Below are 15,853 nucleotides of genomic sequence, written 5' to 3'. Positions count from 1 at the left end.
GATCTTGGCTCACTGGAACCTCCATCTCCCAGAGTCAAGCCATTCTCCTGCCTCAGCCTCACAAGTAGCTGGGATTACAGGTGGCCACCACCACACCTGGCTAATTTTTTTATTTTTCTTAGAGATGAGGCTTCACAATGTTGGCCCATCTGGTGTCAAACTCCTGACCTTATCCTCAGCCTCCCAAAGTGCTGGGATTACAGGCCGGAGCCACCATTTTTGGGCCTGAATTTTTTTTTTTCTTCTTTGAGACGGAGTCTTGCTCTGTTGACCAGGCTGGAGTGCAGTGACTCCATCTTGGCTCACTGCAAGCTCCGCCTCCTGTGTTCTCTCCATTCTCCTGCCTCAGCCTCCAGAGTAGCTGGGACTACAGGTGCCTGCCAGCACGCCCGGCTAATTTTTTTGTATTTTTAGTAGAGATGGAATTTCACCGTGTTAGTCAGGATGGTCTCAGTCTCCTGACCTCGTGATCTACCTGCCTCAGCCTCCTGAAGTGCTAGTATTATAGGTGTCAGCCACAGTGCCCGGCCCAGGCCTGAATTTTTTAATGTAAGGTTTTGTTGGTTTAATATAGCACAAATGAACGTTGTTACGTGATTACAAATAGAACTTCAGGCCAGGAGCCAGTGGCTCACGCCTGTGATCCCAACATCTTAGGAGGCTGAGATAGAAGAATCACTTGAACCCAGGGGTTTGAGACCATGCAACATAGTGAGACTCTGTCTCTACAAAAACTTAAAAAATTATTTTTTAAAAAATGCAAAAAGTACAAAAACAAATAGAATTCCATCTACAAAAGTTCTTTCTTTTTCCTTTTTTTTTTTTTTTTTGAGACAGAGTTTCACTCTGCCACCCAGGCTGGAGTACAGTGGCACTATCGTGACTCACTGCAACCTCTACCTTCCAGGTTCAAGTGATTCTCCTGCCTCAGCCTCCCAAGTAGCTGGGATTACAGGCACTTGCCACCATGCTTGGCTTGTTTTTGTATTTTTAGTAGAGATGGGGTTTCACCATGTTGGCCAGGCTGGTCTTGAACTCCTGACCTCAAGTGATATGCCTGCTTCGGCCTCCCAAAGTGCTGGCAATATAGGCATGAGCCACTGTGCCCAGAGTTCGTTCTTTTTCTAAGCATAACAACTTCGTTGCTTGGGCCATTATTTGCTCTAGAATTTCTCTAGCTGAGAACAATCTGCTTATAAAGAAAACAGGACTGGTCTAAAACTTCGTTTCTAATACATATTGAATATCCTTTATCTGAAATGTGTGGGACCAGAAGTGTTTCGGGTTTTGGATTTTTCCAGATTTTGGAATATTTGCATATAGATAGTAAGGTGCCTTAGGGATGGGACCCATAAAATTCATTTCTGTTTCGTATACACCTCTTGCACATTGCCTGAAAGTAATTTTATTTTTCCCTTTGAGATCCTGGATAAACTGTGTGTTGTGCACCTGCATGACTATGATCCATCGTGAGGTCAGGTGTGAAATTTTCTACTTGTGGCATCATGTTGGTTCTCAAAACCTTTTGGATTTTGGAGCATTCTTCATTTTGGATTTTCAGATTAGGAACACTGAACCTGTACTACATGATCACTTACATGTGGGAGCTAAAAGAGCTGCACTCAGAAGCAGAGTGCAGCGGTAGTTGTGAGGAGGTAAGGGTTGGAGAAAATAGGGAGATGTTGGTTAAAGGGTGCAACCTCTTGAGTTGTAAGATTAAACAACATTTAAAGTACAGCATGGTGATGATAATTAAAAATACTATATTGGCTGCGTGCGGTGACTCAGGCCTGTAATCCCAGCACTTTGGGAGGCCATGGTGGGCAGATCACCTGAGGTCAGGAGTTTGAGACCAGCCTGGCAAAATGGTGAAATCCCGTCTCTACTAAAAATACAAAAAATTAGCTGGATGTGGTGGGACGTACCTGTAATCCCAGCTACTTGGGAGGCTGAGGCAGGAGAATTGCCTAAACCCGGGAGGCGGAGGTTGTGGTGAGCCGAGATTACGCCACTGCACTCCAGTCTGTGCGACAGAGCAAGACTCCATCTCAAAATAAATAAATAATAAATTAAAATACTGTGTTGTTGGACCAAGTGTGGTGGCTCATTCCTGTAATCCCAGCACTTTGGGAGGCTGAGATGGGAAGATTGCTTGAGTTCAGGTATTCAAGACCAGCCTTGGCAACATAACAGGATCTTGTCTCTACTAAAAATTTAAAAAATGAGTCAGGCGTTGAGGTGCATGCCCATGGTCCCAGCTACTTGGGAGACCGAGGCAGGAGTAACACTGGAGCCTGGGAGATCGAGGCTGCAGTGAGCTATGATCTTGCCACTGCACTCTAGCCTTAATGACAAAGTGAGACCTCATCTCAAACAACAACAACAACAATAACAAAAATTATTGTTTACTGGAAATTTTCTGAAAGGGCAAAGGTTATGTGTTCTCTCTGCCCACTCCCCTGCCTCCTGCCGCCCACACACACAAAAACGGTAACTGTGGGAATGGAAGTGTTGATTAATTTGATCATGGTAATCACTATATATGTATATGTTAACAAGTCATCACATTGTATACCTTCAATATATACAATTTTTGTCAATAAAAGAAAAACTTTTATTTGAAATATAGTGACGTTTGATGATATTGCTCAGTGAAACATTTATAAATTTACACTTACTTTAGTATCTATCCACATACGCACATCGTGTACTCAGTCGTTGGAAAGAGAACACGCACACCAAAATTCTGACCTTACTCATTGGCTCTCACATGCATGTTACTGGACTTCAGCCTTTGGGTTCAATAGCTCTTCTGTGGGCCAGTGAAACTGCATGTTTAACAAGCCCCCGCATGTTTAACAAGCCCTTGATGCAAATGTTCAGAGGAAACATATGGTAAAAAGTAGCTGGGCGCAGTGACTCATGCCCATAATCCTAGCACTTTGGGAAACTGACGTGGGCAGATTGCTTGAGCTCAGGAGTTTGAGACCAACCTGGGCAACATGGAGAAACCCCATCTCTACTAAAATTAGAAAAATTTGCTGGGTGTGTTGGTGCATGCCTGCAGTCCCAGCTACTCAGGAGGCTGAGGTGGGAGGATCACCTGAGCCTGGGACATGGAGGTTGCAGTGAGCTGAGATTGCACCATACCACTGTACTGCTGCCTGGGCCACAGAGCAAGACGGTGTCTTAAAAAAAAAAAAAAAAAAGTGGTGATAGTGAAAAGGTTTTCCTGCTTACTACCTGCGGTATTAAGATGTAGCTGTAAATATTAAAAATCTTTAAAACAGAGATTTTGAGGACTCATTGAAATACAAATCAGGTTTTGTTATTACATCTTTTTTCCAGATGCTCTCAAAAGGAACTTTTAAATATGAAACAGGTACCTGTGTGCCAACTTCTGAGGTTTTCATGCTGTGTTTAGTCATTTTTAGATACGCAGGCTTCTCTTTAGCTTGGATATTCTTAAATAACGATTGTCTCTGAACTTTTTTTTTTCAGATAAAACTATCTTGGCTATCCTAGTAAATACATACTTTTGTTTTCCCTTTGCTTAACTAGTCTTTGTTTTTCTCTCAGTGCTATGATGCAAAGGAGATATGAGCAGACCAAACTGAAGAATAAGATTTCTGAGACGTGGCTGACACAGTTTAACAGTTCTTCATTGTTGTTATTTTCCCAGCCTTCATCCCGGAGATCTCTATCCTTTCACCAGGAAGCCCCTGTTCATCATTGTGGATTCATCTAATAGTGTTGCATACAAGGTGAGTTCCATGAGAGCTATAGCACAGGGTAGACATTGTGGCACCAACCCAAGGGTACCCACTCTTAATGTGTGCCTTTTTATTTTGCTTTGTTTTATTTAATTTTACACAGTTTGTATTTAGTGTTTCTTTTCTTTTGAGGTTGTGCATGCTAGTCAGGATCTGGTGCTATGAATAGAAACAAGAAGAAAACGCATGAATGGACACTCAGTGGAAAATAATAAATCCTTCTGCAGGAAAAAAAAATTCAAGATTTCCAAGATCTCTGGTGGGAGGTTTATTTTTGTTATATAACCCAGAATAATTTTTCTTTTATAGAGGTAGAGTTATAAGGGGGAATTTCTCTAGTGTTCAAACGTTTCCCCTTCTCATGCTGAGCTGCTGTAGCTTAAGTGAAACTTCTAGCCCATACTTTTAGTCTTTGAATATTAACATATTGTTTTACATGCACTTAATTTTTTGAAAATTTGTGACAATCACAAAAAAAAGATGGTCCTGAATGCTGAAATAGTGACAGGGATCTACCTTGAACATCCTTCGTTTTATATTTCACTATTGAAGTGATGATTTTCAGTGATTCTATAAAGAATGCAAGCGTTCAGCCGGGTGCAGTAGCTCACGCCTGTAATCCCAGCACTGTGGGAGGCCAAGGCGGGCAGATCACCTGAGATCGGGAGTTAGAGACCAGCTTTACTAACATGGAGAAACCCCCATCTCTACTAAAAATATAAAATTAGCCGGGCATGGTGGTTCATGCCTGTAATCCCAGCTACTTGGGAGGCTGAGGCAGGAGACTCACTTGAACCTGGGAGGCGGAGGTTGTGGTGAGCCGAAATCGTACCATTGCTCTCCAGCCTAGGCAACAAGAACAAAACTCTGTCTAAAAAAAAAAAAAAAAAATACCAGCAGTGAAACGCATTAAAGGTGGATATTGTAATTCAAACTATAGTAATTTGCAGGAAAAGGAAAACACAGTCTTTAGGTCCTTTGTATCTGGTCAAAATGTTTCATTAGTGAAAAATGTATTCAGAAATATTCTGGGTGCACAGATCTGCCACCTCAAACTGTTTCTGCTGTGGGTGTTCATACTGCAGTTAGAGGGAGAAGCAAACTCCTGGCCGGGCATGGTGGCTCACGCCTATAATCCCCGTACTTTGGGAGACTGAGGCGGGCGGATCACGAGGTCAGGAGATCGAGACCATCCTGGCTAACATGGTGAAACCCCGTCTCTACTAAAAATACAAAAAATTAGCCAGGAGTGGTGGTGGGCGCCTGTAGTCCCAGCTACTCGGGGGGCTGAGGCAGGAGAATGGCATGAACCCGGGAAGCAGAGCTTGCAGTGAGCCAAGATTGTGCCACTGCACTCCAGCCTGGTCAACAGCAAGACTCCGTCTCAAAAAAACAAAAGTAAATAAATAAAGAAGCAAACTCCTGATACGTTTCTATCAGGAGACCAATGGAAATGTCTGGTAGCCAAGAGAGCTGACGCTAAGTATACGTTTTCCATTTAGTTTTCATGTTTAGTTTTACCTAAACTCTTTATTCCAAGAGCTTCCAATGTACCCTACATTTTTCAGCAGCATTTGTCCTCCTACTAATTTTGTTTAGTATTACAACTTTCGATTTTTAGGAAAGTTAGCAGCCTCCCCTCCCCTTCCCTCCCCTCCCCTCAACAGAGTTTCGCTCTTGTTTCCCAGGCTGGAGTACAATGGAGTGATCTCAGCTCACTGTAACCTCCACCTCCCAGGTTCAAGCGATTCTTCTGCCTCAGCCTTCCAAGTAATTGGGATTACAGGCTTGCACCACTATGCCTGGCTAATTTTTTGTATTTTCAGTAGAGACAGGGTTTCTCCATGTTGGTCAGGCTGGTCTCGAACTCCTGACCTCAGGTGATCCACCCGCCTCAGTCTCCCAAAGTGTTGGGATTACAAGTGTGTTCCACTGTGCCTGGCCAGCAGTGTACTTTCTTAAATTGTATGTGTGTTTTGTTTTTGTGGGAAATGGAAGAACGTGGGAGGCTGCTGAATGAAAAGATTTATTGGCTACCCTAATTAAACTTATAAAGCCAGAGGAGTCCAGGCATTTTGTGTCTTCACAGAATTCAAAAGAAGTACTCTGTCTTTGTCAATAAAAATCAATCTGTTGCAGCAGTTTGGTGATGTGACAGAATGTGTTTTTGCACTGGGTCCAGTGTATTGTTTAACGTGATCTAGCATCATCGCGAGTACTTTAGCAATCCATTAGTTTCTCCCAATTTAACTGGGCATTCTTGGATACCACTTCTCAGGAATACCATTCATTGTATGTGCCTACTGTTTCCAGGGGACTATTTAGATTTAGGATGAATGTTGGATGCCGACTTTTAAAGATACCATTGTGTATAATTGGAAATGTATTTGCTCAATTAACGCATCATGGCTTAATTTTAGATTTTAATATTGTGATGCACAGGACAGCTGTGGAATAATAGCAAGTTTTCTTTTGTTGTTGTTTGCTTTTGATGGCACTGGCAGTGTCACCCCTCTAAAGAAATAAATGGTCCAGAACATACCAATCTTCAGAAATGAAAAGGGAGGCTGGGTGTGCAGTGGCTTCCGCCTATGACGCCAGCACTTTGGAAGGCTGAGGCGGGCAGATCACTTGGGGTGAGGAGTTCAAAACCAGCCTGGCCAACATGGTGAAATCCCGTCTCTACTGGAAATTAAAAAATTAGCCGGACGGGGTGGCACGTGCCTGTAGTCCCAGCTACTTGGGAGGCTGAGTCAGGAAAATCGCTTGAACCCAGGAGATAGGGGTTTCAGTGAGCCGAGATTGCGCTATTGCAGTATTTGAGACAGAGTGAGATTCTATTTCAAAAAAAAAAAAAAGAACCCCTTATGCAGTAGGCAAATCAGACCATGGCACAGACCAATTTTAGTCTTTTTAGAAATTAATATTATTTACTACATTTAATTTAAGCATGTAGTTCTCTTTAGTAGCATATGAAGGTGTCTCATATTTATTTTTCCCACAAAAGCATTTGTAGGCTGGGTGCTGTGGCTCACACCTGTAATCCCAGCACTTTGGGAGGCCAAGACAAGAGGATCCCTTGAACCAGCAATTTGAGACAAAGCTGGGCAAGATAGCAAGACCCCAAATCTATTTTTAAAATTTAAAAATTAGCCAGGTTTTTGTGAGCCTGTAGTCCCAGCTACTTCAGGAAGCTGAGGTGGGAGGATCTCTTGAACCCAGGAGTTCAAGGATGCAGTGAGCTGTGATTGCGCCACTGCACTCCAGCCTGAGTGAGAGAGCAACACCATATCTCTAAGAAGTTAATTAATTAGATGAAATGAAATTAAGCATTGTAAAGTCTTAAGCTACCACTTTGCAAGTTTTTTGTGTGTTTGCCTACCCTGCCTCAGCCTCTCAAGTAGCTGAGATTAGAAGCACATGCCACCACACCTGGCTGATTTTTGTGTTTTCAGTAGAGACGGGGTTTCACTATGTTGCCCAGGTTGGTCTTGAACTCCTGACCTCAAGTGATCCACCTGCCTTGGCCTCCCAGAGTGCTAGAATTACAGGCATGAACCACCGCTCCCAGCCTAGCTTCCAGTCTTTCTTTTTTTTCTTTTTTTGAGATGGAATTTCACTCTTGTTGCCCAGGCTGGAGTGCAATGGCGCCATCTTGGCTCACTGCAATCTCTGCTCCCCAAGTTCAGGCCATTCTCCTGCCTTAGCCTCCTGAGTAGCTCGGATTACAGGTGCACACCACCACACCTGGCTAATTTTGTATTTTTAGTACAAATTTTGTATTTTGTAATTTTGTATTTTGTTTGTTTGTTTGTTTCGAGACAGAGTCTTACTCTGTCGCCCAGGCTGGAGTGCAGTGGCGCAATCTTGCTCACTGAAACCTCTACCTCTTGGGTTCAAGCGATTCTCCTGCCTCAGCCTCCCAAGTAGCTGGGATTACAGGCACGTGCCACCATGCCCGGTTAATTTTGTATTTTTAGTAGAGATGGGATTTCCCCATGTTGGTCAGGCTGGTCTCGAACTCCTGACCTCAGGTGATCTGCCCTCCTCGGCCTCCCAAAGTTCTGGGATTACAGGCGTGAGCCACTGCGCCCGGCCACCTGTTAGTGTTTATGAAGTAACTCATGCATATAGTTTAAAGTTGTATTTCTCAACTATTTCTGTGCATCAGAAACCTTCAGAGCCCTTTTCGAACCACTTGTACCTGGGCCCCACCCACCTCCTGTGATTCTGATCACTTCACCTGGGGTGGGTCTCAGCTACAGTATTTATTAAGACTAGCTCTGTTGTGCTGCCATGGTGAGAACTACTCACTCAAAAATCCCTCCAGATTTGCTACTAAAAACAGCAGTCTCCCACTTTTTGTTGCAACCCCTATTTGCCTCTTCCCAGAGGCCACTCTTTAAATAGTTTTTGGCTATTTTGTTATTTAACCACCATTTTTCTTTTTCCTTCCTTCTCTCCCCTGACCACTATTTTTCTAAATAATATACTGGCATTGATAATTCCTGATTCTTCAGTTTTAGGTGTTACGTACTGATTTCCCACTATGAAAGAGAAATTTAGCTCTCTTTCCTCTTTCTGTCTCCAACTCACATTTCTACCCCTTCCATCATTTTATCCATACCATAGATAATTTTGATAGATAATTGTTTTTGTTTTGTTTTGTTTTAGTGGGAGGCTCACTCTGTCGCCCAGGCTGGAGTGCCATGGCGCGATTCAGCTCACTGCAACCTCTGCCTCCCAGGTTCAAGCGATTCTCCTGCCTCAGCCTCTCAAGTAGCTGGGATTAGAAGCACGTGCCACCACACTTGGCTGATTTTTGTGTTTTCAGTAGAGACGGGGTTTCATTGTGTTGCCCAGGCTGGTCTTGAACTCCTGACCTCAGGTGATCCACCTGCCTTGGCCTCCCAGAGTGCTAGAATTACAGGCGTGAACTACCACTCCCAGCCTAGCTTCCAGTATTTCTTTTTTTTCTTTTTTTGAGATGAAGTTTCACTCTTATTGCCCAGGCTGGAGTGCAATGGCGCCATCTTGGCCCACTGCAACCTCTGCTCCCCAAGTTCAGGCCATTCTCCTGCCTTAGCCTCCTGAGTAGCTCGGATTACAGTGCACACCACCACACCTGGCTAATTTTATATTTTTAGTAGAAACGGGGTTTCTCCATGTTGATCAGGCTGGTCTCGAATTCAGATGATTCACCCACCTTGGCCTCCCAAAGTGCTGGAATTACAGGTGTGAGCCATCGTGCCTGGCCCCTTTTTTTTTTTTTTTTTTTTTTTTTTTGAGATGCAGTCTCACTCTGTCACCCAGGCTGGAGTGCAGTGATGTGATCTCGGCTCACTGCAGCCTCTGCCTCCCAGGTTCAAGTGATTCTCCTCTCTCAACCTCCTGAGTAGCTGGGATTACAGGTACACACCACCACACCTGGCTAATTTTTTGTATTTTTAGTAGAGATGGGGTTTCACCATGTTGGCCAGGCTGGTCTTGAATGCCCGCCTGGGCCTCCCAAAGTGCTAGGATTACAGGTGTGAGCCACCACGCTCAGCCTGAGCCATGGCGCCCAGCCCAGTATTTCGTAAGAAGCATTAAGCATTCTAATTCTGTTTTCTTTTTTTACGCAACACGTTTTCAGTGTCTGGAAACATAGAGAATCTTCTCTTTCTCCTTAGTGATTTTTCAGTTTCTCAATATTGTGTCCTGGTTTGAGTTTACTTTTTATTTTTTTAAGACGGAGTTTCGCTCTTGTTACCCAGGCTGGAGTGCAGTGACAGGATCTTGACTCTGCAATCTCCACCTCCCAAGTTCAGGCGATTCTCCTGCCTCAGCCTCCCGAGCAGCTGGGATTACAGGCATATGTTACCACACCTGGCTAATTTTGTGTTTTTTAGTAGAGATGGGGTTTCACCATTTTGACCAGGCTGGTCTTGAACTCCTGACCTCGTGATTCACCCGCCTCAGCCTCCCAAAGTTCTGGGATTACAGGCGTGAGCCACTGCGCCTGGCTGGTCTGGGTTTACTTTTAACTATGGTGCTTGACGTGTACTTGGTGAATTATTTCAGTCTGGAAACTGCTCATTTTCTAGAGTTAGTCCATTGATTTTCTCTCTGCTTTTTTTTTTTTCCTGTTCTGTCTTTTAAGAACTTTTTTCATTATTGGACATTCTGGTCTAGTTGTCTCTCATTTTTTGTCTGTCCTTTGCTCCTTAATACATTTTTTCTTTAGGAAATCCCCTCATCTTTATCTTCTAAACCTCTTATTGAGATTTTTCATTTGTCTCTGTATTTTCTTTTCATATATATAGAAATAGATGCATGTGTGTTTATGTAACACATACGTATGCACATATATATGTAATTATCTTGGGTTCTTTTTTTTTTTAATCATGGTTGAAATATCTCACTTTCCTTTGAGAATATCAGTGATCATTTAAAATTTTTCCCTGCCTCATATCTGCTTCCTCTTTGTTCATTTGTTTCTGCTTGTTTTTGCCTCTGTCTTTCTCATTCGAGACTTTCCTGAGAGTATCATAATCCCCGCTTGTTTGCTCATATTTAAGTTTGGAGCCTAGCAAACTGATCAGAAGCTCTGAGTGGTGGTTCCAACTGAATGCTGGGACTGGTTCCAACTGAGCTGGACCTTATAGTTGGGTAATCCCTAATACCAGTATCTTTAGGTCTTCCTTCATGGCCTGGTCATATATACCAGAGAAGATGCCACTATTCCGCCTGGAATATGAAGGTCTAGTGACCAGCATGATGCCATGTTTTCCCTGAAGCGTGTGTGTGTGTGTGTGTTTATAGAAACATGTATCCTTACCCAGTGCCTCACACTTAAAAGAGTCTTTTTTTTTTTTTAGACGGAGTCTTGGTCCGTTACCCAGGCTGGAGTACCGTGGCATGATCTCGGCTCACTACAACCTCTGTCTCCGGGGTTCAAGTGGTTCTCCTGCCTTAACCTCCCAAGTAGCTGGGACTACAGGCGTGTGCCACCATGCCTGGCTAATTTTTGTAGTTTTTAGTAGAGACAGGGTTTCACTGTATTGGCCAGGCTGGTCTGAAATTCCCTACCTCAAGTGATCCACTCACCTTGGCCTCCCAAAGTGCTGGGATTACAGGTATGAGCCACCACACCTGGCCAAAAGAGTCTTAATCAGTGCATGTTGAATGATGAAATGAGGGTGCTATTGTCCTTATTTTGTACTTGAGGAAACTGCCTCTGAGGTTCAGGATCTCGTCTAATATTTCTAACACCAGTCTTTCTCATTCCAGTGCCCATGCTCTTTCCCACATAGGAAAAATGTAGCTTTTCAGGCTTGTCCGAGCCTCATGTTAGAGGAATATTGTGACTGAAATACCAAGATTTGTGTAACAAGTATGGCCCATATTTTGGGACTTAGCTAGTAGGGGTAAACTAAGCAAGTTGATTGGCCTTATCTGTGGTAATGTAGTACTTAGTAGGAGTTTAAAATTTAAAAAAAAAAAAAAGCCATCCAGGCACAGTGGCTCACACATGTAATCCCAGCACTCTGGGAGGCCGAGGCGGGTGGATCACAAGGTCAGGAGTTCGAGACCAGCCTGACCAACATGGTGAAACCCCATCTCTACTAAAAATACAAAAATTAGCCGGGTGTGGTGGCACATGCCTGTAATCGCAGCTACTCAGGAGACTGAGGCAGGAGAATCGCTTGAACTTGGGAGTCAGTGAGCCAAGATTGCACCCCTGTACTCCAGCCTAGACAACAGAGCGAGACTCCATCTCAAAAAAAAAAAACACCCTCAGTCATTTTGGGCAATACTACTTTTTCTTTTTTCCCCTGGAAGAAGAAAATCCTTTTGCACATTGAAGTATTTATGGCAGAGCTAGCTGGATCCCTGCCTGTGAAAATGACTTACAGATTTGTCAAAACAGGAGTATTTACCTAAACAGCCTCATCCTAAAGTATTTGACTGATGTCTACAGCAATCAGTTTCTTAATACATTCACAACAGGATTCAGTTATGTAAGAGCTCTTCTGCCAATCAGCCTCACTCTCATTCCATTTCTTTCTTGCTGCTTTGAAAGACCTTCTTTTTGTTTTTGGTGTCCTGCAGTTATATGGTGATATATCTAGGTTTGGCTTCATCTGTTGGAATCTGTTGGACTTCTTGAGGTAGTAGGTTGGAGTTTTTTGTTACTGCTGGAAAATTCTCATTTTCTCTTCACATATTGATGGTATCTAAGCCTCTCTCTCCTCACCTTCTGGAGCTCCGATTAAATATGTGTAGTAGACATTCACACTGTGTCTTCCACATTTCTTAACCTCTCTTCTGTCTGTATTTTCCATCATTTTGTTTCTTTGGTTGAGCTTTGTATAGTTGCTTCTGATCTAGCTCTTAGTTCACAATTCTCTCTTCAGCTGTGTGTAACTTGGTCTCAGACCCATCTATTGAGTTTTTTTGTTGGTTATGGTATTTTTCATGTCTAGAAATTATATGTCATTCTTTTTGAAGTATTCCATTGCTGTTTTTTATTTTATTTTATTTTTTGAGACGGAGTCTCGATCTGATGCCCAGGCTGGAGTGCAGTGGCACGATCTCGGCTCACTGCAACTTCCACCTCCCGGGTTCAAGCGAGTCTCCCGCCTCAGCCTCCTGGGTAACTAGGACTATAGGTGGGGGCCACCAAGCCTGGCTAATGTTTGGTGTTTTTAGTAGAGACGGGGTTTCACCATGTTAGCCAGGATGGTCTCTATCTCTTGACCTTGTGATCCGCCTGCCGTGGCCTCCCAAAGTACTGGGATTACAGGCATGAGCCACTGCGCCCAGCCGCTCCATTGCCCTTTTTATAGTTTCTTATTTTCAAGTGTATTTCTTATTTCTTCAAACTTAATAAGCATACTTACTATTTGTTATCTGTATTATATTTTCTATAATCATACATGAAATCAGAATTTCTTCTTTTTTCTTTTTTTTTTTTAATTGAGACAGAGTTTCACTCTTGTTGCCCAGGCTGGAGTACAGTGGCATGATCTTGGCTCACTACAACCTCCGCCTCCCAGGTTCAAGCAGTTCTCCTGCCTCAGCCTCCCAAATAGCTAGGATTACAGGCATGTGCCACCACGCCTGGCTAATTTTGTATTTTTAGTAGAGACGGGGTTTCTCCATGTTGGTCAGGGTGGCCTCAAACTCCCAACCTCAGGTGATCCACCCGCCTCTGCCTCCCAAAGTTCTGGGATTACAGGCGTGAGCCACCGCACCCAGCTGAAATCGGATTTTCTATGTGAAATCTGATTTTGCTGTTTGAGGACACCCTTTGCTGTTTTTGTGCCCCTGTATGCTTGATTATTTTTGACTATGTTTCTTATTATCCTTAAAAATTACTTGTATGAAGTTCATAGAGCCCTAGGATGAGGATACCTTTATGCTGAGAGGGTCTGCATTGGTTTATGCCAGACACCCGGAGGCACTAATAGTTTGGGATCACCTAGATGATAGAAATTTGGGCTGCAACTATGCATGAGGGCTGGCTTACACTGACAGCCCTCAGGAACTAATTTTTGTTTTCTTTTGTTTTCTGCTCAGCATCAAGAAAAAATTTTTTGCAGTCCCATGTGGAGTGATCATGGAGGGGAGAGGAAGTGTCGAGTTTGGTTTTCGTTAATCCTTATACTGACAGTATAGCCCTTTAGGATTCCAGGTTAAAGGGTGTAACCTTTTACGATTCCAATTTAAAGGCTGTAGCCTTTAGGATTCCAGTTTAATGCAGGGCGAGTTTTCTGTTAGATTCCCATCTTGGACAGATGCTGAGCTGTGATATTTGTCCCCTTTTCCAGATGAGATCTTCAAAACCCAAATTCAAGTTGCTAGATTGATTCAGGGCAAGAGTTCTGGAATCTGTGTGTCCTCTCAGTCTCCTCTACAGGTTTTTCTGTATCTCCCTGCCCTTAATCAGTGAAGCGTCCTAGAGTTCAGTCCTTGTTCTTTTCTACCTACAGCTGACTTCTTGATGTTCTTAGCTGATTTTATGGCTTTGCTGTTTCTGCATTGACAACTTCCAGGCCAGACCTCTCTCTCAAACTCAATTTGAATATTATCTACCTACTCTACATCTTTAGTTGTAATTTACTTGGTAGAGTTGGCAAACTGAACATACCCAAGACGGAATTCCTAGGCTCCTCCATATACAGCTTTCCCCATTTTAGTTCATGGCTACTATACTATTGTAGTTGCCCCAGCCAGAATCCTTGATTTCATACTTGACTCCTCCTCCTCTGACATCCAAGATCGATTTCAGGAAATCCTGTTGACTCTAATATGTATATCCAAGATCCTGTTACCTCCTCTGCCTCATCCTGGCTCATACCACCGTCATCATTCACCGGAATTATTGCAGTAGCCTTCTAACGAACCTTCCTCCTTCCTCGCTCTCCTGTCAGTGTGCCTGTAAGACAGATATGCCACCTTTCTACTCAAAATCACCAATGGCCTGTCATCTCACTCACGAGAAAGGCTTTATTTTTTCTGCTCACACATACCCTTCCCTCCCCAGCCTTCCAAAAACATCTCTGATCTTCTCTCTTCCCAGGCCCCTGATTGCTGAGTTCTCCTCAGCCACGCTGACCCCCTTGCTGTTCTTGAAACATATCAGGCAGTCATCTGCCCTAGATCTGTACATTCTTTTCCCTCTGCCTTGAATCCTCTTCCAAAGATACCTACATTATTCTTTAGGTATTTGAGCAAATAACGCCTTTTATAAGGTCTTCCCTAATTGTCCTACTTAAAATTATATGCCTCCCCAGTACTCCTTATCCACCTTTCTTACTTTATTTTTCTTAATAATCGTAACAGTTAACTTCTCCATAGTGACTAATAGCGTGCACTGTTCTAAGCACTTTATGTGTATACATTTAATTCCTGCACAACACAGTGTGTTGCTTTTATTGTTCTCATTTTACTGATAAGAAAACCAAGGCACAGATAAAGGTTAAATTTGCCCAAGATCACACAGATAATGGGTGGCCAAGTTGGAATGTAAGACAAGGGACTGTGAAACCTGTGCTATTAACTATGTGCTATGCTTCCATATGTAGCACTTGTCACCTTCTATATTATATAACTTATTTAGTTGGTTAGTTTACTGTGGGTCACAAGCTACCATTTCTCCATCCCCCATCCAACTGTGAACTCAGGCCAGGCATGGTGGCTCACACCTGTAATCCCAGCACTTTGGGATGCTGAGGCGGGTGGATTGCCTGAGGTCAGGAGTTCAAGACCAGCCTGAACAACATGGTGAAACCTATCTCTACTAAAAATACAATAATTAGCCGGGTGTAGTGGCACATGCCTGTAATCCCAGCTAGTAGGGAGGCTGAGGCAGGGAGAGTTGCTTGAACTTGGGAGGTGGAGGTTGCAGTGAGCCGAGATCTCCACTGCCCTCCAGCCTGGGTGACAGAGTGAGACATCATCTCAAAAAATAAAAATAAAAACATACATACATAAATGTCAGCTCCAGAAGATAGAGTTTTTTTCTGTTTTGTTTATTGTTGTATGTCTAGCACCTTTAGCAGTGTCTACTCCTTAGGTCCATGAGTATTTGTTGAAGAAGAGAATAAGAGATCTTTAAAAAGAACATTATATACTGTTTTAAGCAAATGCTTTTTTTTTTTTTTTTTTTTTTTTTTTTTTAAGAGACAGGTTTTCATTCTGTCACCCAGGCTGGAGTGCATGGAGTGCAGTGGTACAATCATAGCTCACTGCAGCCTCAAACTCCTGGGCTCAAGTGATCCTCCTGCCTCAGCCTCCTGAGTACTAGGACTACAGAAACATGCCACCACACCTGGCTAATTTTTAAATTTTGTGTAGAGATAGGGTCTTCCTTGTTGTCCAGGCTGGTCTTGAGCTCCTTGCGGTAAGCGATTCTCCCACCTTGGTCTTCCAAAGTGCTGGGATTATGAGCCACCATGCCCAGCTAGTGAATACATTTTAAACCTCAGTTAAAGAAATAATTTCCTAGGCAAAAGATTGAATGGCTCTATGAAAGAAGTCTGAAAAGCCCCATCACTGGCTAGAAATAGAAGAAAGTTATCAAAATTATTTCC

At 43.1% G+C, this 15,853-nt stretch overlaps 1 protein-coding gene across 3 annotated transcripts in view; it reads left to right on the top strand.

Moving 5' to 3' along the window:
- SCAI (suppressor of cancer cell invasion) overlaps positions 1–15,853 on the top strand; it is a 196,656-nt gene that overhangs the window by 143,915 nt on the left and 36,888 nt on the right. For all 3 annotated transcript variants that reach the window (XR_012094879.1, XM_008006257.3, XM_037994006.2), the window contains one exon: positions 3,683–3,764. Coding sequence is in view for 2 of the 3 variants with exons in the window: in XM_008006257.3 (XP_008004448.1) it covers positions 3,683–3,764 (82 nt within the window). In the remaining variant the exon portion in view is untranslated. The remainder of the gene's footprint in view (positions 1–3,682; positions 3,765–15,853) is intronic.

Source organism: Chlorocebus sabaeus, chromosome 12, assembly GCF_047675955.1.
Source record: "Chlorocebus sabaeus isolate Y175 chromosome 12, mChlSab1.0.hap1, whole genome shotgun sequence".
NCBI classification, from domain to species: domain Eukaryota; kingdom Metazoa; phylum Chordata; class Mammalia; order Primates; family Cercopithecidae; genus Chlorocebus; species Chlorocebus sabaeus.
Note: the sequence above shows the minus strand (reverse complement) of the source record. Positions and strands in the feature narration are given on the sequence as shown.